Source organism: Muscardinus avellanarius (assembly GCF_963383645.1).
Source record: "Muscardinus avellanarius genome assembly, chromosome: 7".
NCBI classification, from domain to species: domain Eukaryota; kingdom Metazoa; phylum Chordata; class Mammalia; order Rodentia; family Gliridae; genus Muscardinus; species Muscardinus avellanarius.
This window is the reverse complement of record NC_137793.1, coordinates 6,674,271-6,699,839: the sequence shown is the minus strand read 5'-3', so window position 1 is coordinate 6,699,839 and position 25,569 is coordinate 6,674,271. Positions and strand designations below refer to the sequence as shown.

The window sequence follows — 25,569 nt, the reverse complement described above, 5'->3', positions numbered from 1 at the left end:
GGAAACAGGACCAGCAGCAGGTAGTGGATGCCAGTGTATAATTTTATTTGGTTGTAAAGAGAAACTCAGATTGAAAATAACTTTTGAGATTAATCTGTCCCACAGCTGTGGTCCACACAGCTTTACAGAGGTAGCTGATTTACACAAGAATACTAGCAAGCTATAAGTAAAGGTGAAATCAGAATTAGGTTTCCCGATCAAATCTGCATTCCAAGATGTTATTCCATCCAAGGGCACAGCTATTCTACCACTGGTTAAAAGCCAAGACACAGTTGAGAGATTTTCCATACTCTTTAGAGACTTTGAAAAGAACATCTTGTTCATAAAATAACTATTGAGAGAATGAAATGGAAATTATCTCCTGCAGTCAAATTCTGTCACTTTCAAATCTGCAACAAGCTCCTGGGCATTTTGTACTGACTGCTTCCATCTCAAGCTTAATGGAGGCCAAAGGAAATGGCAGAGCTTGTTCAAACAGAAATGCTGCTCTACTCCATCACCAGGATGTTTGGTTACAAGACCAGTGGAGCCAAACCTTGCCTGTGCATAATCAAGTTGATGGGACCATCCGAACAAACTCCCCTGAGAACCCTGAAAACGAATAGGCAAAAAATGATAGAAATACAAGTTCTTATCTTGTGATGTTAACCAAAAGAATCAAGATTAGAAAACAACTTGGGGTAAATGTCTATTCATCTGATAGCTGACAGTTTTCTTCCTACATAAAGATTTCATGATGGGAATGATAACATTAATCCTTATGATATCTTTATTCACCAATAGATAGGTGTCTTACAGTTACCAGGCTTGATTTTCTCCATGATGCAAGAAAGTGGACTCTATGAACAGAGAAATATGTTCTTAGTTGGGTGTGGTGGCAGACACCTGTAAACTCATTATTTGGGAGGCTGAGTCAAGAGGATTGCAGGTTTGAGTCCAGCCTTAGCAATATAGTGAGACTCTCAGCAACCTAGTGAGACCATGCTTCAAGACCAAAGAATGAAAAAGGTTGGGGGTATAGCTCAGAGGTAGAATGCCCCTGGGTTCAATACCCAGTACCACATTAAAAAAAAGAGACACCTCAATGGACATGATTATACATTCACAAACTCATCAAAGTCAATCACTGTTCTGATCATGAGAAGAAAGAAGGGGAGGAAATAGAGGAGTAATTGGGGGAGTGCTCACAGAGTGCTGTGTGTACATATGCCTCTGTCTCTCCGAACTTGATCAAGGTGTATGATTACAATGCACCAATAAAAACAAAAAAGAAATATGTTCTTGACTAGAAATGGGAATAAACAGTATTAACTCTTTGCCTTCCTGTTACCTTGACAATTTAACTCAGTTTGTTCCCGAGTATGCCCATTAAATTATGTCTAATTAAATAATTTTCTAATTTTCTTTGTCATTTTATAGAAAAACCTTAGGGGGTAATATTTGGTAATGACATAGTTTTCTCTATCTGGTTTATTTGGGCTATTAATTATATAATATTGTTTAAGGACACTGCATTGCTAATTATAGCCTTTTAAAGATTTTTTAATTTTTGCGGGACTGAGGATGGAACCCAGGGGCGTTCTACCTCTGAGCTACACCACCAGCCCTGTTTTTTATTCTTTATTCTCACTAAGTAGCTGGGGCTGTCTGCAAACAACGATACTCCTGTCTCAGCCTCCCAAATGCTGGGGTTACAAGCATGCGCCACCATGCTCAGCTCTTAAAGATTTTACCTGTGAGGTTTGATCATCACCACTCTGAGCCATTTGCCTATGTTATAACATGTTCCCAATTGCTGAATCTATTGTTTGCTATATACTGTGACTATAGAATATGGGTGAAGAGGATCTATAGGGGACTTGTGCTTTAGGTGATTCAGAGTCAGAAGTTAGGTGTCCTAAACCCACACCCTTTCCATGGTCCCTGGCACCGTCACTGGGGACTGCTCTTCAGAGAATCTTTTTCTCCTCATAGATGGAGCTCGGGATGAGGACACTGTGGGGCTCTCGGGTCATTATGTTCCTGCCTGCCTCTCTGCCCATTCCACACTGTCAAATGTGTGACTAATGAAGGGGTGAGATGAGAAGGGTGCTCTGCCTACCATCTTCATTCAAGTGCAAATGAGTTGACTGAAGAACTGAAGGATAAGGATGCTGGTCCTTCAAGGAGGGACACGTGGTCTACCTTGAGAAACTTTTGTAAAATAGCCATCCCTAAGGACAGTCATTCTGTAGCTCTGCAGAGGAAATTGGGCATCTGTATTTGACAAAATTTTAATGCTGGTGAATCAAGGTTCAACACTTCAATGGACACTATGTGTATATACAAAATTATCAATGCCAATCACCATGTGGTGCACGGGGAGGGTGAGGGAGCCGGGTGGGAGCTGGGGAGGCTCACTGAATGCTGTGTGCATGTGTGTCTATCACTCTGAACTTCATCATGATGTTTGATTACAATGCACCAATAAAAATAAATATAAATAAAAAAAATCCTGAGGGGATGGGAGGGGGGAGAGGGAAACTCTCTGGAGCACATGATGTACTTAAACATATCAAAGTCAGTCACTAAGCCAAGCATGGGAAGGAGGAATGGGGAGGGAATGGGTGGAAATTGGGCAAGGGCTAATTGGGTGATGTGTGCATGTATGTCTACACAAGTCTTTTATCTCATTAAGATGTATGGTCAAAATGTACCAATAAAAAATAAAAAATAATAAATTCACTTGCTACAGAAAAGAAAGTAACAAATATGAAAATAATTGTAAGATCCTACTTCGTATGCATTATATAACTTCATCAAAACTACCTTTGGGGAATTTTGAGGTTACTGCTATAAAAAATAAAATTAAATGATTCAGAGTCAGCCCTAGACCTATTTTAAACACATCCCTAGCTCTTACCCTAAGCCAGGCATTTAGTTAAATGCTTTTTACACATAGTCCTATTTAATCCCCAAACAATCTTAAGAGGTAAATGTGCAGAGTAGGCACTGGATGTATTCATCCCAATCTTCTGTTTAGGTGTTCGTAAACTCCTCTGAGACGGAACAGCAAGGAAAGATTTGACTGGTGGTCCAACCATACAGTTTCTCTCTGTCACTACAGTGTTACACTGCCCTACCAGTGGAGGGACATAGGACCTTAGATCCAGGATGGTGAGTTCACACTAAGACAACCTCAGATCACAGCTGACTCGGTTAAGATCTCAGAATAAACAAACATCTCATCCCACCAGAGCAAGGACCTTGAAACATAGCTTTCTGTCGTAAAGGATCAGAACACTAGTTTTCTTTATTAGAACAGCTTCCTAAAATGTTTAGATGCGTCTTAAGCTTCCGATTCTTCTGAAGCCCATTGGTTTCCACTGGCACTTCATTTATTCCAGGGGTCAGGAAATTTCTGCAGAGGAGCAGACTGTAAATGCATGAGACTTTGTGGATCTTGATTTCTGTTGCAACAATTCTGGCCACAGACAGTGGTAAATGAATGAACCTGGCTTCCAATAAAATGTAGTGTTGGGCTCAGAAACTTACTTCTCATAATTAAGACGTGTTTGCAAGTGGTCTTTAGATTTTTCTTAATGATTTAAAAATGCAAAACCGACTCTTAGCTCACGAGCTATGCAAAATCAGGCAATGAGGGTTTGATCCATAATGCACAGTTTAGTGATTACTGATCAGTGCAGAAACAAAGTTTTTGTAATCTGCCCAATCCATTCATTGTACAGAGGGGGGAAACTGATGTCTCTCGTTATAGAGAAGGGACTAGTGGCCCGTGGTTGGATGATTGGTGAGAGGACTGGCTGGGAGTAAAACCTGTCTCGGCAGCTGTGCACTGGCTCTATTACTGTCTGTAATGTCGGACAGACGTTGGGGCAGAAGGACTAGGAGTGAAAGTGCTCAGTCAAGTAAACCAGTTGATAGAGTCACCGCATCTATCGTATCAATTACAATTTTCAAAGAATTAGAATGAAAATTGTTTCCAATAGTTACGATGTCCTGAAGAGATGTTTAACATGATGAATACATTGGATGTGCTTTCATCTTGCTGGGAAGATTTGGAGAATGCTTTAAGGACCCTGAAGAGGCTCTGGGCCATCATTATGACTATTAATTATCACGTGTACTTGGAAGCAAAAGAACTTATTATTTGTTCCTAGTGGTTATTTAACCTCTTCAAGGCTCACTTCTCTGACCTTCAGAATGACGTGCTGTGGCACATGCATCATAGGGTTGGTTTATGGTGCAAAGGCATTGATTTGGTTAAGTACTTAGAACTGTGTCTGGCATGGAGTAAGTACCCAAGGAATGTTCACTTTTACTCCTATTATTACATTAACCATCGTCATCATTGTTGGGTCAAAAGAGGTTTGGTGGTGTTAGAACTGCTTCAAAACCAGGGACCGGGTCAGGAGAGAAGCCTGAGAGAATGTGAGGCAGGTGTGTAGGAACACAGCTCTCAAAGGATGAAAAGCTTTGTCTTCAAAGCTGGGTTTCCCTTTTTTTCTAGGATTCTTTCAAGGGATTGCATATGAGACCTTCAGTCCTCATCATCCTGCCTGAGCCAACAGCATGCCTGTCAGAAGGCAGGGACAGCCAACATCATTGAGGGAAAAGACCAGAGAGAAGGTTTATTCAGCTAGTCCTGGCACATCAGAAAGGGCGCTCCCTCTACCCCATCCCTTGGAGATCCGGAAAAGGTAAGATTCATGCAAATCAAAGGACTTGGACTTTCTACTCTGAATGGCACAAGTTGAACATGTCAGCTTCCCCCAAATTGTCAGAGAAAGTCTCTGATGACAGCTCTGTGGAGAGAACAGTTACAGGAAAGAATGGCTTGAAAAGTCTTGTTACATTAGAAATGCTTGAAAAAAGTGGGGATGATGAGCCTGAAAATTGATAGGAGACTGGAGAGGGTAAGTGAACGATGTTCTTGAATCTCAGAAGGGCTGTCATAGGAAAGAGGTAAAAGATTTGTTCTCCAAGGCCCTGGAAGAGAGGCCAGGGCTGATGAAACTGTCAGGTATCTTGGGAGGTAGATTTTGGTTAAAATAATAATGATGGCAACAGCCTTAGTGTTTAACATGGATCATGCCCTGGCTATAGAATATGCACCGTGCTAAGTGAATTTACTTGCACTATCTCATTCAAACCTTAACACAATCCTGTGATGCAGGTACTATTGTCATCCTCTCTTGCAAGTCAGAAATTAGAAAATTGAGGCTTACCTTACTGGTATGGCTTCTGCCCAATATAGCCCAGCTAATGAGGGCCAGAGAGTGTGTGTGCCAGCAAATAATATCAGAGGGCTTGTTTCCTAATCACTGCACATCCTGCCTCCTGACCAGTATCCCAGTCTGTTTGATTCATTCATCTCCTGTCTCACTAAGAAGCACCAGGAAAGGCCTCCATCTTATAACTAAGAAGGAAGGAACAGGTTTCGCTAGGAAGCCAGGACCTTGGCCCTTACTATATTTGATCTGTGTTGTGCTTGGAATGTGAGCTATTCCTATAGCTCAGCTCTCTCCCTGCTTTCTCATGGGGACTGTGGTGGCCCTTGTTCTCTTTCCACAAGACTGTGAGCTCCTAGAAAGCAAGGCCTTGGTCCCCACAGCATCCATGCCCAGTGCCTGGAGCAGGGTCTGTTTAACACACATGGAGGAATGGAGGAACCAGCTCTCCTTTGTGCTTTTCATGATTTATCTCACAAGCTTCAATCTCTCACCTCTTAGCCTCAGCTTTAGTCTCACAGACCAAAGAGATCTTTTTATTGATTTTTATTTCCGGGTGTATGTGTGTATTACATTGTGTACCAGGTCATAAATAAAAGTGTCAGAAAAAAGAGTTTTAGGGACAACCACATAAGCCCTGTCTTGTCTCTGAACCTTATGAAGAATTTGCCCTTGGGCAGTTGTCTCAACCTCTACAGACCCAAGTTATTGATGTAAAGAATAAGGGCATCAGCTAGATGAATGGTCTTTCCAGCAATGTACCCTAAGCAGGCATGTTAGAAGTTACCATGATGAGTCAGAGGATGGGCACAAGGGCAGGGCTCTACCTTCCTATTCCTTCATCCTCCAAAGTGACTCTGCTTTGTATCTGCTTTACACAACAGGGTTCTCCCCCAAATTTTAAAATAGAGCTTTCAACTAAGAAGTATGGAAACTTCTGAGCCTGTTGATTTCTTTCCTAAGGGTTCTTCTAGCTTTGATCCATAATTCTGTGATCAAAAAGGTGAATGCACATGAATATGGATATATATGAATTTGTGGACTACTGTGGGGCAGGGACTTAATCGTGTCCTCAAATACCCATGACTCTGCATAAAAGTCTTCATATTTTCCTATTTTAGCCACTTGGAGAAGCCAAACTTTCAAGGTGTCCTCACCCTGTATAATTTCTGGTAATACACAGGTTTTTCTAGTTCCCCTAAGTCAATAAGGCGTTGTAGCTGTGCGTAAGTTAGCTAACAGTTATACCAGCCCTATTTGAGAAAAAATATGTGCTGACTTTTAGAATGACATTTGAAGTTGGGGGGTATGTGGGTATCTTCAAACATATAAAAACTTATCTCCTCATGCAGGTATCTGTTATTGACAAATCATTGTAAAAGTCAGGGTATTATGAGTAGAGATCTCTCACTCCTGAGATTTAGGATAAAATTCTAGCCTTTTGTGGCAGATCAAAGACTCCCTTGATTCAACTGTTAAATGCAAGACTACACAGATGTACTGCTAGGCCTGGGATTGGTTGGTTTTCCAGAATCTCCTCATCTGAACACTACCCTCAGTGGGTGTGGTCAGGAAAAACACATGGCCTGGCCAACTTCAGAGCAAAAGCAATGATCAAAGTTTAGCCTTTTGAATTCTTCTGATATGGGGCTGGTCCGTATGGCTACAGTTCTTGGTGGATTGAAAAAGAACTCTTCTTTTTACATGGTCATCACTTCCTCATTCTGGGAAGGCTAGGCAAGGATGCACAGAAAGTCCATCTTCGGTGAAATGCCAGTTTATCATTCAATCACAAGGCTTCACACAGAGTAGACACCAACGAATGGTTGGTTAAAAATAAAAATGAAGCCGGGCGTGGTGGCGCACGCTTATAATCCCAGTACTTGGGAGGCTGAGACAGGAGGATTGCACATGGTCAAAGCCAGCCTCAGCTACTTGGTGAGGTTCTCAGCAACTTAGTGAGACCAAACCTGTTTTCAAATAAAATATAAAATAGTTCAGGGGTATAGCCTGGAGGTAGAGGCCCCTGGGTCCCATCTCCAGGACCACAAAAAATAAAATAAAAATGGAAGTCCAAATATATGATAAGTTTGAAGCCTACTGGAAATGGGAAAAGAAATATTCTAGCTGATAATGCACTAATTCCTTCAGTCATTCATTCACAAGTGCTTAATATTGCCAAGCATGTCCTAGATGCAGGGATGTAGAGAAAAGCAAGACAGAAGCAAACTCCTTACTTTCGAGTTACTTAAGGTTAAGTAAGGAAGGCCAGTCTTACACAGGTAATTACAGAGCAAAATAAGTGGACCCAAACCTGACCCCGAAGCTCAAGGAAGGCTTAAAATTAGAAGCAATGAAGCCTGAAAGAAAAGGAGTCATCGTGCAGGTGAGAAGGGCAACGAAGAACAGGACACAGAAGGTGCGTGCTCTGAGGAGCTTCAGGAGGAGGAGCAGTGTGTCTGACCCTTTCCCTCCCTCCATCTCTGCCTCTCTTTTTTTTCACACCTATGTGCATGCACACATACCAAGAGAGACACATTATGGAAATGGAAAAAGGCGGCAGTTAGGGGGAAAGAAGCAGCCTAGAGTCAGCAAGCATTTGCAAACGTTAGCCCAGCTCTGCTGTGAATTCCAAGTGACCTTAAACATACCACTTTCCTCCTCTGGGCCTAGAGTGCCATTTTGCAAAATTAGGGGCTGGTGAGATGGACTCACAGAGACCTTCAGCTCTAACTGTCCAATCCAAGATTCTTCAAACCAGGAAGAGGCCACTCTTCCCAGAAGGACCAGTGTGTGGATGTGACTACACGATCCTTCCCAGACACCCTGAAGACTCTGAGGCCTCCCTAGCCTCCAATCAGTACATTCTAAGGGTTCAGGTGAACATGTACAGGGCTTGCATGATTGTGAGTTTTCTTTCTAGCCTCCAATCAGTAAATTCTAAGGGTTCAGGTGAACATGTACAGGGCTTGCATGATTGTGAATTTTCTTTGGTATTTTTTAAAGAAGTTTATGTATGTGTTCCAATCTAGTTGAAAGACAAGGTCACATTGCCAGTAAAACAAGAGTTAAAGCTTATATTTCTTCGAGCTTCTTGTATGAGCCCAGCACAGTATTTAGCAAACAGAGGCATCCATGTTTGATGGTTTTTTAATCAGCTGTCAGAGCCACAGCCTGTGAAAAAGAACTGGGGGAACAGGAAGGTGTCCAGGCTCAAGGAGCAGAGACCAAGGAGTCAGCAGGGTGGTCATCTCCGAAGACTCCAGTGTTTTGTGGAAGGGCTGCAGCGGACACTGCAAGAGCCAGAGGCAGGTGGGGCCAGAAGAAGTGACAAGAAAGTGAACAGGGTTCATGGAGCATAGTCTGTGCCCTATTCAAGGGAGACTGTGGAGCCTGGTCGAGCTCTTTAAGGAAACAAAGGTGTGAGCCCCCATTGTTGGGCATTATATAAGCGGAAACCCGGTGGCTAGGCTTCCATTAGGAGAGATGTAGTAATGAATCACCCTCACAGACTATAAGGGTCAGGATATATAATTAGAGTTAGATAGGAGGAATATGAAAAATGCATGTCTAGGATAGACAAATATATGTAGACAGAAAATATATAGATGCTGAGGCTGGAGGGTTGAAGGGAAAGGATGGTGTGTGTGTGTGTGTGTGTGTGTGTGTGTGTGTGTGTGTGTAGAAATGGGGAATGACTACTAATAGCTAATAGTCATGGAGTTTCTTTTTTATATAATAAGAATGTTCTCAAAATAATTGTGGTTATGATTATATAATCCTGTGGACATACTATGAACTGTAGGGTTATATGCTTTAAATGAGTGATTTGTATTATATGTGAATTATATCTCAGAAAGGCTCTTTTGAAAAATAAATAGTGGGCATGACTTCTAATTTCTGAATGGTTCAAGTTCACTTCATGAACATACCAATGCTATAGAAATATGCATACATGTCTATCCTATCAAATATATGCAAATTTGAATACATATGTAAACATGTACATAGATATACAAACAATATGAATTACATAGATGGGTGGATTCAGTTTATGAAGTGAGAATTCTCAATTTCTGTAGAACTTTTATTTTTTGTAGTACTGGGGATTGAACCCAAGGGCATTCTACTTCTGAATTATACTCCCAGCCCTATTTTATATTTTATTTTTAAAACAATATCTCATTAAGTTGCTGAAAGCCTTACTAAGTTGTCGAGGCTGTCCCCGAACCTGCCATCCTCCTGCCTCAGCCTCCCAAGTACTAGAATTACAGGTATGCAGCACCACACCCGGATTGCAGAGTGTTTTTGGCTTTTCAAAGCATGGTGGGATTTGGCAACAGGTTCGATCCTTCCCTGATGACATTCTAAATGTGTGGAGCAGGAGCTATTTAAGGATTAAGCAGGATTTCTGGAACCACGTTTAGAATCCTGCACTAAATTTCATGCCTGAATTCAACTGATACCCTTTACTCAGAAGTAAGTACAAAAGATTAATCTTTTGTTTAATTAGTAATTAATATTACTCAACAGACAGAAGAGGAAACTGAGGGCTGGGGAATCGTCCAAGAGCAGAAAGCCAGCTGAGAGTGGCATAGGGATATGAAGCGCTGTTTACTTGCACTCCTTGTCCGTAAACTCTCTTCTCTGACCCACTGTCTCCTTCCCTTTACTCCTCTGGCAGCCCTCCATTGGTGGCCGTCTGAACTCTAAAAGCACATCCCCCAGTTGACCCCTAGAAGGACACTGCTGACTCCTTTGAAGCCCATGCATCCTGATAGGGACGGAGAGAACTGCAGAATACAAGCATAGCTCCCTCCTCTTCAGAAGTTCCTTGGTCCCTAACTCCGTAATTGCACGTTGATCACAAATGCTCTGAAGGAGAGGGTTAGTTCCATGCAGCAGCAAGCTAATTATGTAGCAGAATTTCTAAAAAAAAAAAAAATCATCATCTTATAAATCGCATTATTCCTCTGAAGGGGAAGGGAACACACGCCACGTACCCGACCATGTTTCAAACTGAATTAATTAGTAATTTGAAGCCTAATTATCAACTAATCTATTGGAACATGCAAGTCTTTTTGTATTTGAATGGTATATGCAAATTGGATCCTGTTAGCTGGCATTTGTAGGAGTTGAGAACTCATTAGGTCAGAAGAAGAAAAATGCGGATCGGAAGGCTATGGCAACCCCAGGGTGGGGAGGGGGCTGACGGGGGATGCTGTGGCTGAGGGGGGTCACTGGGCAACAGATGGGGGCTGGTGATTTAATTACCTAGGGTCTTCCGGAGTCTAGGAGGCCACGGATGTGTAATTTCTATCTCACCCGAAAGAGGCAATTATGTATGCCTTTTTCCTTGCTCTGTGTACTGCCAAGCACCAGGGTGCCCGCAAGGTGTCAGGGGATGTCCTGGAGTAGTGGGGAGCACAGTGCTGCTGCTTCTCGACATGGTGCTGGGCCACACTGGCCAGGTCGTAGTCCCTTGCTAGTTCTGTTTCTTAGTTAGTAAATGCAATTGAGATGTAGCTGACTTCTTAAGTGTCTTCTGGCAAATAGATCTGGGATTTGAGGGGTGTCAAGGGCATTCTTCCCTCCTGAGTCAAAATTTTATATTTGTAAATGGTATTTTGGGGGTGGACCCTTGGTTTTCTCAAAGACTCTAAATGGTCACCATTTATCTCAATTGCATATATCACTAGCATTGCCAGTTGAGTCTAAATTAACCTATCTCAACAAGCCTTTCTTATCTACAATCCTGACCCCGAAGTATTGAGAATACAAAGGCAAGGAAATTTTGAAGGAAAAGAAAGAAAAGGCAAAACTCCATCTATGGCTAGAGACCTGGCCAGAGAGACCAGCATGATTTAAGGACTAGGCAGGACGTCTGGGTCTACTTTCAGAACTACGCACTCAACTGATGATCTTTACTCAAAGATAAGTACAAAAAATAAATCTTTTTGTTCAATTAGCAACTAATATTGCTCACTGAAATAACTCACACCAAAGGACATGGCTAAAGGTGAATGTGGTTACATGTTCAATTATGTAGGATTGAAACTGAAAATTTATTATAATGAAATGCTAACAATTATATTTTAAAGAAAACATGAAAATTAAAAAGTAAAAAATAGATAGACAAGGATAATAAACTTATTAGAAAATGCTGCCATGAGGAAATTTGAAACACGATAATATGTGTCATCAATTAAAATGTGATGGTAGCTGCAGCCACTTTGGGAAATAGTTTTAGAATCACTCAAGATGTTAACATTACTGGGTACCACCTCAGTGGTACACACCTATCATCTTAGCAATTCAAGAGGCTAAGGTTCAGAAGTACTGGAATTAGAGGTGTGTGCCACCACGCTCAGCTGAATTATATTTTAATAAAGCCTTTAAACACGAGACTAATTGCAAAACAAAATTTGACTCAACTTTGGAAAACACTTAGCAAGACTCTGTCTCAAAATTAAAAAGTATTAGCCAGGCATAGTGGCGAATGCTTGTAATCCCAGTACTTGGGAGGCTGAAACAGGAGGATTGTAGGTCTGTGGTCAGCCTCAGCTACTTAGTGAGGCCCTTCACAACTTAGTGAGACCCGGTTTCAAAATAAAGAATAAAAACTAGGGCTGGGAGTTTAGCTTGGAGGTAGAATGATCCTGGGTTCCATCCCCAGTTCTGAAAAAAAAAAAAAAATTGAAAATGTTGAGGATGTAGCTCAGTGTTAAGCACCCCTAGGCTCAATCTCTAGTACTACCCAACCAAACAAAATTTAAATATGGAATTTAGCACTTAATCCTGAAATTCTACCCCTAAGTGTACTTTTAAGAAAAAAACATATACACTCATGTTTATAGCAGCATTATTCATAATAGGCCCAAATGAAAACAATCAAAATGTCCATCAACTGTTTAATAACCAAGAAAAGTGGTATATGCATCCATAAAATAAAATATTATATGATAATAAAATTAATAGAAAATGGAGACTAGTGGTGGTTATGCATGGCTGGGGAAACTTGGAGGGTGATATATAGTAACTTCTTAATGGGTATGATTCTTAGGGTGATAAAAAAATTCAAAAACAAAATTATGGTGATGTTTTCATAACTGTAAAAACACTAAAATTATTGAATTATATAGCTATATACTATTCATGGGTGAATTATATAGTAATTTAATCATATTATTATTTTTGGTACTGGGGTTGAACCCTGGGTCATTCTACCTCTGAGCGACATCCCCAGTCCTTTTTTTTAAACTTTGAGTAAGGGTCTCATTAAACTGACAAGAGTCTTACTAAGCTGCTGAGGCTGGCCTCGAAACCAAGAAGCTCTTGTCTCAGCCTCATAAGTACTGGAATTACGGGTGTGCACCATCACACCCATCTGAATTATAATTTAAAAAAAGCCTTTGAAAATGAGACTAAGTTCCCAGTACTGCAAATAAAAAAATGAGACAAAGTGCACAACAAAATTTGACTCAACTTCGGGCGGAAAAGAATGAAAGAGACAAACTTTATGATAAACGGTAAATGTGTAAGCCATGACCCAGGAAAAATAGACTTGACAGAAATAATGCTCACAAAATGAAATGCATAATGGCACATCATGGCTGTTAGGTGAAACAGTGTGTTCAAAAGATGATTTGATGAGCCAAATCTTTGTGGCAGGGAAAATAATTAGCCCCAATAAAAAGACCCGCAGCACATTAAAATGAAAACAGTTTGGCATGTCTATTGCCATAGAGAAAAATGAATAAAACCGAAATCAACATATATCATGCATGCTGCAAGGTCATTTCAAGTTAAAGATTTGTTCATATTAATGTAAAATTTTTGTACTTATGGAATTATCATTGTGTTTACGACAGAGAGCCAAATACATTAGGACCTAGACATCTTTTATCCATTAATAGGTGCGATTTTGTCCTTTTTGCCAAAGAGCGCAGGGGATAAAAGAGGTGGTTGTGTAGACTTATGAAGCCCTTCCCACCAGCAAACTCTCTCCCAAGGATGGTTAGAAGTTCACCGACTGCATGCTGTAGTTTGGAAGCAAGATATAGTGGGGATAAGGTCAATTTACTGCTGCCAGAGCCAGGTATTGCAGCTTTGAAATTTCCTTTTCATTCAGGCAGTTCATACCAGGCAGGGACCATGGAAGAAAACTAGGACCGCAAACTCAGGACCTGAGATGATAGCTTGCCGTACTCTACTCACCAGATTTGCAAGGATGTAGTGGTAGCCAATGCCGTTCTTCTCCAGCTTTATAATCTGCAAAATACCGAGAGAGGGAACTCATCAGTCGTAGGAACCGTCAAAGCTAGAGCCACAGCAACAGCAGGTGACACTGAGTATTTCCTATCCTAGGTACCCAAACTACAGTATCCCAACCAACCAGTGATGGTGTCCTTGTTAGAGTCCTTATTTTACAGATTAAGAATAGTTACAGAAAGTTTAATTAAGCTCCTTAGAGCTGTCCAGCTATTAAGTGGCAAGTACAGGATTTGAAATATTTTTTTTCTGAGTCTAGGGTTCCAGTGTTATTACTGTAACCCCAAGGATTCAGCTGAAACATTCACCATACCTCTTCCATAAAGCCTTTCATACACATGGAGATTTCCCCCTGAGGCAGGAATCTTTTGTCACAAGGAGTCCCCTGTCACTGCTGTGACAGTAGTTGCTGTTTGGATGGTCACTTGGGCAGAGGAGTGGTTCCATCATGAATGATTTTCTGCATGAACCACATACAGATGCTAGTATTTCCTTCCCTGAATTTTGTGCTTATCTCCCTAAGTCAGTTGCGTTCTTGGACATCAATAGATCACTCAACATGGAGGCTGGAAGGGCATGTCAGGATATCTGGTCCAGATTCTCATTGGACAGATGGAAAGCTGAGCCTCAAAGAGGGGAGAGTGATTTGCCCAGATCCCATAGGAGTCTGACAGCAGGTTGGAACAGGTGCCTGACTTGTGAACCTTTCCATAGGATGCCTGATTACTGTCAATCATTAAGAGCCAGGATCCCCTATCACCCTTGAATATCATCTTGAATAAAGACTGCCCTGAATCACTGTTTCTTCCTTTCTTTCTTCTTTATCATTAAATTGGATTTGAAATACCCAGCTCAGTGCCTCCCCCACCCCTGCATGGCCGTAAGGAGACATAAAACATAGGAGAAGCAGCCAGGCTTCCTCTCTAACTGAATAAATTTCCAAGGTTATTAAAACCCAGATTCAGACATCTACTTAATTGGATGTATGTGCAGAGCGGCTCACCTATTTTTTTTAATATGGGGAATAATTAAATACAAGCACACACAATGAATGCTCTCAAACAGTGGCTAGAGTTCGAAATTCCAGATCACAGAACTTGAATACCATTGCATTGATAGTTTTATTAATAATTCCTCATCAGTTCTTTTTATCCTCTTGTCAAACGGTTTATTTCCCCTTCCAAAATGAGATATCTTGATCAGAAACCTATGCAGCTCCTAATAAACACACAACAGCAAACAAGAGATGTTTCAGAATTCGCTGTATTCAGGCAAGGGACAAGTATACTCTCTACCAGATGGAAGCTCAGACTGAAGCACAGAAAAAGCCAATAATTGCTGACTTTCAACCAATAAAATTAGCAATCGCCTATCATTCAGCCTGACACTAACCTTTCAGTGATTCGCTCCCCTTCCTATCTACTGACCTCCTTCCCTCCTTTACTAACTTCATCTTACAAGTATTTCCTAGGTACTTACTACATGAGAAAATTCACTGGATACACAGTAAAAAATAAGTGAATGAACCATAGTTCTGTCATTCCTGGGGGCTGCACTTCACTGAAAGAAAATCGTGTGTGTGTGTGTGTGTGTGTGTGTGTGTGTGTGTGTGTGGTACTAGGGATGGATGAAACCCAGGGGCATTCTATGGCTGAGCTACACCTCCAGCCCAATTTTATTATTTGATGTTTGCAACAGGGTTTCACTAAGTTACAGAGGGCCTCACTCCATTGCTAAGGCTGGCCACAAGCCCGTGATCTGCTTTCCCAGGCCCCTGAGGACTGGGATTACAGGCGTGCACCACCATGCCTGGCTGGAAGGAGAGCTTTTAGAAACAGGCGAAGAGACAAATGCACACAGTTACAAGCGGAGGTAAGCATTCGGAAAGTGACATGGGATTTCACATGGGGTCCTCGCTGACTTCATTAACTCCAAGTTCATTTCCACAGGCTCACTTTTCTTCGTAACTCTTGCATCTGAATGGCCCCTCTTAATCTCTCTGGCGATGTAGATCTTTCACGGCCGAGTTGTAATCTCAGCTCCTCTGTAAAGCCTCCTGCGATTAATTAACCTGTTCAACAAACATTTACTGAGCATGGACTATACGCCGAACATGGCACCACGTGCCGGGGTGCACCTCTGAGCAGGTGGAGCAAGGTCCCCGTGACCTCATTGAGCTGAGTTGCCATTTCAGTAGGGAGCCAGATGGTAAAATATATAAATAGGTAAATGAACAAGATTCCGGCAGGTAAGAAACACCAAGAAGACGATAAAACAGGGCAGTGTGATGGATGGCCTTGGCTACTCTCACCTCTAATTCATCCTGCCCTTAATGACAGCATTATACAACGTGGTGTCTTATCTATTGATGAAGTATACTACTCTAACAACCCCGTTCCTTCCTCATAAGCCTTCATCGACTTCCCACTGTTTGCAGAAGAAGAAATTCCAAACTCTAGAATGGCCCCCAAGGATATTCACTTGTGTTCACTGGTCGGCTGCCATCTGTACTGGATGCCCAGCATTATCCATTCAGCCTGCCAAGCCACACTGTGAACTTCAGTCCTTACAGCTCCCCCTGAGGCTCCCCCAATGGGTCTTCCTCCACTTGATAGGTTCATGGCCTTCTGGATAAGTCCAGACCCATCTCATATTTTAAGATTTTGCTTAGAGCCATCATTGATTTCTTATTCTTTCAACAAATTCACTCAACAAATATTTCTTGAATGCTTGTTAGGAAGCAAGTGCTATTTAAGACCTCTAGATACAGTAGGGAAGAAAATGAAACACAAATCCCTACCTTCCTAGTGCTTACATTCTGACGGGGGACCAGACGGAGGCAGAAACATGCAGTTAATTCCCTGTTTGGAACTGGAGTCACCTGTCTCCTTCCTGTGATTAGGTAGAACATCTTACCTTAGGCTGAAAAGACCCTCATTACTGAGAGTTAGGTTGCCTTGCCAACAGTGTCTGCGTAAATCAGAGTTGTAGATTCTGGGCTTATCCCTGTCACTAACTCCTTGTCTAAGGCTAAGGCAAACCATTCAGTCAATCAGATCATCACCCATCCCCTCTGTAGAATGTAAGCAGAAGCAACCAATCACGTGATCTAAACTCCTTTCAAATCTTTGCTTTTATTACTCAGAAGAATTTAAAAACCTGGAATAATTTTTAAAAATTCAACACATTACCATCTAAGGTACCCATACAAACAAGTCACTGCCTTATAAAATGTAACTTTGCCCTTTGACAAAGAAAGTAGCTACAGACGTAGGGGCCAAAAGTTGTATGTGGAAGAGGTTAGAACAAGCCAAATCAGCTTGATTTAACTTTCTTTTCTTACATGCTAGCTGCAAGACCCTGGGAAGATAGAATCCCTCTTTTCTCCAACTATGATACAGGAGAGTTTTGAGGAGCTGTGTTATTGAGTCACTGTGAGGATGGATAGGACTGCATGGGAAGGGCCTACCGTTCTGTCAGGTGTACTGTCAGCACCAGCAGGAAGCGCCGTGCCATGGCACCGGGCCATCTCTACTACGACACCTCACTGACATTCATCACATTCTCATCTCCTCGCTCATCTCATCCTCTTACCAGTTTTGTAGAGCAGGAAGCCTCATTCCTAGTTTGCAGATAGATTCAATTATCCTCAAAGAGGAAAATGACTGAAGAAGCCCATGCTCCTTGACACCATGAATAGTAAAATTAGGCAAATGTTTACAGCTATCAGCTACTGTGGGGCAGGCTCTCTTCCAAGCATTTCATAGGTACTGATTCTCCTCAGCCTATCCAGAGCCACTTAAAGCTGGATGTGATTCTTATTCCCATTTTATAGAACAGACATTGGAGATGTAAAAAGATAAAAACAAAAACCTTGAGCTCACATAGCTGGTAGCACTAGGCTGGGATTTGAGGTCTGGCCTGTCTGGTTCCAGGGTCTCTGTTCCTGATCATCATTCTATACTGCCCCACTTCAGTCCTAGAGCTCAAATCTCTGACTCCAGCTCAGAGGACTTCTATCTCAATGGAAATACGTTCTGCAGGTTTCTCCTTTCAAAAGCCGAAGGCCAAATCCACACTTGATAAAGTAGAACACACAGAGTTAAAGAATCCACAACTACCGGAATCTCCTGGTCTGTGGCTCAGGCTTATGAGTGATTGGGGAGATGGCTGGTGATAAGATCCCCTGTGGGGGGCCCAGGGGTCTGGAGGGCCCTTAGCAAGCTTTGTTATATTGTCAAGTTTCTAAAAGTAACATCTTTTATCACAGGGCCTAGTGGAAAATGACTGCAGCTTTTCTTCCTTGCTAGTTCTTCTGGATATACAAATGTAGTTTACAAAGACAACTGGTCCATACAAAGGCCAGGCAAGTCTGTGGCCTGCATGTGGTGCATGTGGTTAGTTCTGAGAGCAGAGGCACTGCAGTTTAAAGACTGCTGCATAAACTGTTGAGGTTACAGGGCTGCTTTGTAGAACAGGCAACTGACTTCTCAGAATCAAGAGAGCATTCAGGGAAACCATAGGAAGGGAGGTGGCTTCTGCTTCCAGGACTCTTAAAACAGGTCAGTGGGCCAAAGGGATGAGGTGCTGATTGCCAGATCAGTGCGTAACAGAGCCTGGGGTTGAAGCCTGGAATCTGGCTCTGCAGTCTATGTTCCTAAAGGAACACCACTTCAGGAACTCTAAAATGCGATATCTATTTTTTAACAACAGAGGGAAATATTGGAGATAATGTGGTAGATTGATCTAAGAGCCATTGGAAGCCCCATACCATGGCTAGCATTGTTTATGCTAATTTATACACATTCTGAATTAAATTGTATGAATTATGGATGTGAGACGGAAGGCCTTTAATATCATCTCATCAAGAAACCTCCTTTTTCTTTTTTTCTGGTACTTGGGATTGAACCTAGGGGCATTCTATCTCTAAGCTATACCTCAAACCCAATTTTATTTTTTATTTTGAAACAATGTTTTCTAAGTTGGTGAGACTGGCCTCAAACCTGCAATTCTCCTATCTCAGCATCCCAAGTACGAGGATCGCAGGTGTGAGCCACAATGCCTGGCAAGAAACCTCTCTATAACCCTCTTTATAAGCCCTAACTTGTCTCCACTCACTCCCTGAGTACTGGTCTCCTTTATTACCTGGCCCAGGATGGCATTGAGGCGTTCTGATTCACAATCCACCACCACCAAACGTTCCTTTTTCTTCTCCAGGTCTTGAAAGAGCATCCTGTACCCCTCCTCTGTGGTGGTCAAAATGTTGACTGCTGTCACCTGCCAGTTCTTCTCTGCTGCTGTGTCTAGGACTTTCTGCAGGACGGACAGGCCTGGAGGTAGGAGGAGGAAGAGGAGGACATTGAAATACAATCAGTATGTGAAAGTATCACCCTACTTCTCTTCTCCCAAACCCTCTCCTCTACCTAGCTCAGATTCCATCACTATGGAACTCTGAGCTTCATGAGCACATGAAGTTTCCATCCTCGGGGCATGGCAAACAGCAAAATTATTGACTTGAAATATAATCTGAGGCTCGAATCCAACATGCCAGCTAAATTACTTTGTTTTGGAGAGGCCCCCGTGCCTCTCCAACATTCAGTTTCTATAAGGTAGTGGTGTAAATAATGCCCACCTCACACTGTTACAAAGGATTAGGTTAGAATGTCTGATCTATGGCAGAGTCTGCTGCCATGTTTTTCAGACGTAGGAATTGTGATTCAGAGATATTTAGGCATTGGTTTGAGGTCACACAACACCACTACTGCAGAGCTCAGAGCTGTTGAGTGGAGAGTCTGAGTTTTTCTGTTGATGCTGGAGACAGTCCCCTACAAGCAAAGTTATGCTTTTATGGCTTTGCCACTTCAGGACTCAAAGTTTATTATGTCACAAAACTGTCTTGAAAGAGACCTTCTCCATGTGACCAGGATGGCCACTGTCCAAGAAGGGAAGTAATCAAAATAGGGAGGGGAAAGAAAAACAAAATCAGAAAAAAATACGGTGCTCTGATCTCTCCCTCTGCCAGCTCCTTCCCATCTAAATATCAGCTGCTTAACTGCCTGGAAACCATTTTCACAAGCCACTCTCCACTCAAAAGCTTTCTGAGAGTCCCTATAGGCATCCAACTCATGCTCCTCTGTCTCAGCTCTCAGGCTTTGCACCTCTCATTTACTCATTTGCACAAATAATGTCTATGTTCTTATGGGTTACTAGGGGTCAGAACAAAATTCCAACCAGAAGACTGGGGATTAGAGACAGTGGATTTGATCAGGCTGCAGAAGTGGATAAAGATTTCTAGAAGTTGTTTTTGTTTTGAGAAAGAGAGTGCATTCTAGAAAATGGGAACTGCATAAACAAAGATTACAGAGAAAGTAAAAATATAGGAAGCATTTGGGGAAATGTGATGTAAAATTCAAAGGAGGCAGAATTACTAAGCCCTGAGAAGAATGATAATGATGATTGATGGTAATTGATGATGATGATGATGATGATGGTGATGATGATGTTTCGACCACAATGATGGTCACAGTGATGATGCTGATGCTGATGGTGATGGTGGTGGTGATGATGATGACAATAATGATGGTGATGACAATAATAGTGATGATGATGATGATGATGATGATGATGATGATTGTGGTAGTCATGGTGATGATGATCATGATCATGATGATAATGGTAGTGATGATGGTGATGATGATGATGGTGGTCGTGGTGGTAGTGGTGATTGCAGTTAACATACATCAAGGGCATTGAGCATTTACTATGTTGGAGGCACTGCACACTCACTTTATAGTCACTATCTCATTTAACCTTCATGATATTTTCTGAAGTAGAGACTGTTTTATCTTCATTATAGAGATGAGGGTATGAAGGCATGGAGGATTTAAATTCTATTGCATACACAGTAAAACAAAGGTATAGGGAGCTTGGTCAGAGTTAAGCAGCTAGAGAGGAGGGAACCTAGGACTCAGAACCAGATCTGTCTACACGCCTAAGAACCATACCATGATCCATGAGCTATTTTACTGTGGTCCTTGGACTCAGGAGATTGATGAGATGTAGAGTGACATTGTGTGTTAAGAGGATTCCTCTCCCAAAGGATATGTTTCTACACCATAAGTTAGAGGTTAGCTACCAAGAAACAGATCCACAGACTTAAAGCATTTGGGCTCATTCCTGCATGATTTTTAAGGGAGAAGTGAGGCATAATTTTTCTTCTTGTTGGTAATTTTCTCACTATCTCTTAATGTTCTCTCTTTCCTAATCCTTGGCTTACCCCGGTCGGCATCATAAATGTAGACAAATTTCTGCCACTTGTAATGGTCGATGATGCTGATGAGAGCATCTTGTAATTCAGGGCGCAGTTGGAGGACAAACTGATTGGATGTGTCAACTGGAAAGCTCGGTGTAATGAAGCACACGTGGAGGGCCCCGCAGAAGGAGGTCAGCATGTTGACAGTTCTTCGTTCATAAAACCCAAAGATGGCATAGACTCCTTTTGAGAACTGAGAACAGACTAGAAGAGAAAAAGAGAGAGATTAAGGTATAGAAGATGCCACAAACAAACTGTCAGATGGCTCAGAAATGAATCCATATACTAGAACAATCCATTTATCCACCTGTGTACCATCTATTATGTAACTATCCATCCATCCAACAAAGCAATCCATGCACCCATTAATATATTTACCTAGCCGGGCGTGGTGGCGCACGCTTGTAATCCCTGCGCTTGGGAGGCAGAGACAGGAGGATCGCGCAGGTTCGAAGCCAGCCGCGTGTGCTGGCTTAGGAGACCCTGTTTCCAAATATAGGTCTGGGAGTGTAGCCCGGAGGTAGAAGGGCTTCCAGGAACCCCAGTACCACCAAAAAATATATATATATATATATATATATATATATATATATTTTTTTTTTTTTTGCCTGCCCAACTATCCTACCTATCTATCCATACTATTTACCCATTCACCATTTTCATCTCCCATCCATCTGCCTAAATCCAATGTATATTAGGCGTCTGCTACATACCAAATGGTAATTAACTATAGTAGCCATGTATACAAGCATTTTCATATATTATATTACTATCTCTACAATGACCCTGTTTAGGTAAGAAAGGGATGAACAGATGAGTTTTTTAAAAGAAGGAAATCAGGGATAAGAAAGTTAATGATCACGTTCAAGTAGCACTTCCAGGGCAAATTCAAATTGGGCAGATATCATAACTCTTAATTCAATGATCTTTCTATTTCATTGCCCATCACTTTAAGGCAAAACATTTCAAAAAATCTACAAAAAAGAATGTTTTCCAGCTATTGCTGCTAATATATGTTTAAGAAAACAAGTGTTGATTTTCCCAGCTTAGCCCTTAGCTCTCAGTGTACATTTCTTTGCTGATGTTCATTTCATGTTTGTACATCCTGCTAGCCGACTTTCAGGCCCCCTGGTGTATCAGCCATAGTAATAGCTTAGCAATGTGAACATCCCCACAGGATCTATTTTGTAGGATCCCAGTGCAGTTACCAATCCTGGCTTGTGGTTGATTACATTGCTGGTTAGAATGTAATGCTAATAAGACCAAGGGTTAGTCAGTTCCCAAACCTCATTTTACTATTTCAAATAGGAGGGAGAGTTCACAGTCTTTGACCTAGCAAGGAGACCAAGCCAAATGTATCTCCAATGCTTGAAAATTATCTTCCCATGTGAATGATCAGGGAGGTCAGTTGTCTTCATCACAATAAGAGTATTTTGTAGTAATTTGTTCTTCTTCCACATATATTGGGCTATTTAGTCCTTATCACAATTCTGACTTCAGTATTATCAGATAACATTTTTTTCTTATACCACATCACCTTCTTCCGGGACCCCACATGATCTTCTTATGCAAGGTATTCAAGATGTGTTCCAGAAAACATTAGTTATATAAGATGCCCCTTAAACAAAAACAAGTCTTCTTTGGTTAAATAAATTTAGGACAGGGTACATACTCTGCTTTCATCTTGTGGGGGTTCATGCAGCATGATGGTTACCTAAAAAACTGTAAGGAATCCTGTCCAACTTTAATATAGATTTGATCAAATTTGTTTGCCCACATGACCCTTTTTTATTAATACCTTAAGTATGGTTTGGAATTATTTTTTGTTATGCTATGCTAAGAATGCAATTGACCACTGGTATCCAATTGTTTTTGAGTTTCAGTTGTCAATCAGTCCCTAGATATAATGGGTTTAAAATATCAATCTCTCTCTTTCACACACACACACACACACACACACACACACACACACACACACACAGAATTTTCTTGCTTTTTGTGGCACTGGGGCTCTAACTTCTGGGGCATTCTTCTACTAAGCTATACCCCCAACTCACCTACATTTCTTCTTCCTTTCTTTCCTTCCCTCCTTCCTTTCTTCCTTTTTCTTTCTTTCTCCTTCCTTCCTTCCTTCCTTCCTTCCTTCCTTCCTTCCTTCTTTCCCTCTTTCTGTGATACTGGGAATTGAACCTAGGAACATTCTGCCTTCAAGCTATACCCACAGCCCTATTTTTTATTTTTTACTTATACATGGCCTCAATAAGTTGCCAAGGGTCTTTCTAAATTGCGGAGGCTGGCCTTGATCCTGTGGTCCTCCAAGTGACCGCACTTACAGGTGTGCACCACCATGCCAAGCTCATCTCTATAGATGCCAACTGTATCACCTGAGTACCCGTATAACTCCCACTGAAATGGGCATGCTGTGTATAGGAGAGCTGGGAGGTAATCACTGAAATCTGCTTGCATACTTCTCCTCCTAGGCACTCACTACCTCTTAAGGTTCCTGGTGCACTAACAGACTGCTCTTTGAAACCAGAACCTCATGGAATGCCTGATTTTCATCCACTCCACAGCCCTCCTGGTATCTGAAGGTGGTTCTTCTGTCCCTGAGCTTCATGGTGTTTGATTTTTTAGCAATGAAATCCATTCTCTAACCAGAAGCCAGAGGGATCTTACTAATTAAGCAAAAGCAAAACCAAAACAAGATGTACTGTTTCACTTTCTTATCCAAGAGAAATTATTCCTTATGGTTTTGAGACTTCCCGTTGTGCCTGGGAAAAATCCCCAAATATCTGACCATGACACGGAGCTTGGATTGACTGCCTTGTCAACCTCGTCTACCTTCCTGTCCTTTTCCTCACTGGCATCCACCCTCTTCCTTAGGGGTCTGGGCTCTTCTGCCTGAGAGACTCTGTGCTCGGCTCTTTCCCTCTAAGTGCTGCTCCCTGACCTCTTTGTAGAGATTATTCCTTCTCAGCAGTCATATCTCAGCTCCCTTCCTTCAAAAGGCCCTTCATCACCCTTTCTAAATGATGGCCTGACCTTCCTCCCCCACCCCATCAGCCTCTATATCACATCACCCACTCTTATTTTTCATACTTTAGCCATGATGACCTAAAATAATATTTTTTATTTATTTGGATATAGCTGTGGCTGCTTGGGTGAATGTGAATCCTCTGAAAGGAGAGATCTCCGTTGGGCCCCAAAGCCAGTGGGAGGCCTAGAGCAAGGTATATACTTAGCACATATCTGAAAGTTTGATGAATGAATGATGGTGAATGCCTGAGGGGAAGGTCATGTGACCCAAGTAGGTGATGCAGAAGAGCTCTTTTCAAATTGAGGTGACAGCTGGGTCCTTTTGGACATCCCGCTCTCCTGTCCTGAATAACTTTCTTCTAAGATAGCTATTTATCCTCTACTCTTCATGTTATTTTCTCTTTCTCCTAACAAGGATACTCTTTCCATTCACATCCCACAATTGTCACTGTCTTTAAGTACTTATTATAATTATTAGAATCAGAGTTTCCATAAATAGGGATTTCTCTACCAAGAAGCAAACATGGTACACTATATTTTCTATGTTAAATACAGATTTTTCAAAATGTACAACCCATCTTACAGGGATAAGTGTATATGGGGGGACCGTCCACCTTTCTAATATATTATAATATGCTCTCTACATTATCTTCAGGATCTCTCCTCTTGCTGGAATGTAATATTACCCTGTGGGATATAATATGACGTTTCAGGTTTCTTTCCTCTTGTCATCTACTTGGTTTCACAGACTCAGTTGGACCTCTGGGGCCCTCATGGCTGGTGTTTCTTGCTAGGACTTTAGGAGTAGAGGAGAGAAGGTGGGGAGAGAGTGGAAGAAATAGGGATAGAGACACACAAGACAGATAGCAGGCCAAGTTTGTGTTTTCCTCTTAAAGTATTTCCCTTCTTCCCTTAATTTGAGTGCTTGGTATTTTAAAGCTAAAAAGGTACATTCTCCTAGTGCTCTCTAAAAGAGCATAGCTTGGAGGTAGACTTGCTTGGGTCTACAAGACTCTGGCTCCCAGAGTTGCTCAGTGTCTGACCTTAGAGCTCTCTCCTCTCTCTCCTCATTTTTAGCTAAATCTGAGCAATGATGGAGAAGGGGGGGGCAGAGAGAAAGAGAGAGAGAGACTGAGACTTTGTAGGCCCAAGACCTGTGGGGGAGGGCAGTCATTGGTTAAGTGTTGAAAAATATAATGAGTAGTTGTCAGACATTTCTTTGAATGTGTCATAATAAATATTCAATCAGAAGGATAACAGTTCTACAGAGAAGGTAGTAGACTGTAAGCCAGAAGACCTGGAGGAGTCTCTTTCCAGCCTAATCATTGACGAGTACTGATATGCCCCTGCACAAATCCCCACTCTCCTGGGAGTCTTCTCACCTGTGAAATGATGGTTTAGGACAATTTCCAACAAGTTTTAGGCTTCCACATTCTGGATTCTAGTCTAATTGGCTGGAAAATGTTGTCTGATTCAACCACACTTTAGCTACTTGCCAGCCAAACATTTAGCAGCCTCCAGTGCACTTTTTCAATCCCAGAAAGTAGCTAAGGCTCTGAGTTCTTAGACACCATTGTGACAAAATCCTAGTACTAAATCTAGTTGGATTTGAAGTCTCTAGTTTGACTTAAGATGCAAATTCCAACATGTCATTTGCACATATTTGTTACCTAGTAGAGAGTAGGCAAGAACAGGAAAATCAGAAAGAATATGTTTTGA

At 41.7% G+C, this 25,569-nt stretch overlaps 1 protein-coding gene across 4 annotated transcripts in view; it reads right to left on the bottom strand.

Moving 5' to 3' along the window:
- Positions 1 to 25,569, bottom strand: part of GRIA1 (glutamate ionotropic receptor AMPA type subunit 1) — a gene marked incomplete at its 5' end in the record, with an annotated part of 323,467 nt that overhangs the window by 133,643 nt on the left and 164,255 nt on the right. For 3 of the 4 annotated variants that reach the window (XM_080698544.1, XM_080698543.1, XM_080698545.1), the window contains 3 exons: positions 13,449 to 13,502; positions 18,648 to 18,832; positions 20,779 to 21,018. In XM_080698544.1, coding sequence (XP_080554670.1) covers positions 13,449 to 13,502; positions 18,648 to 18,832; positions 20,779 to 21,018 — 479 coding nt within the window. The remainder of the gene's footprint in view (positions 1 to 13,448; positions 13,503 to 18,647; positions 18,833 to 20,778; positions 21,019 to 25,569) is intronic. The other variant, XM_080698546.1, reaches the window with a different exon arrangement.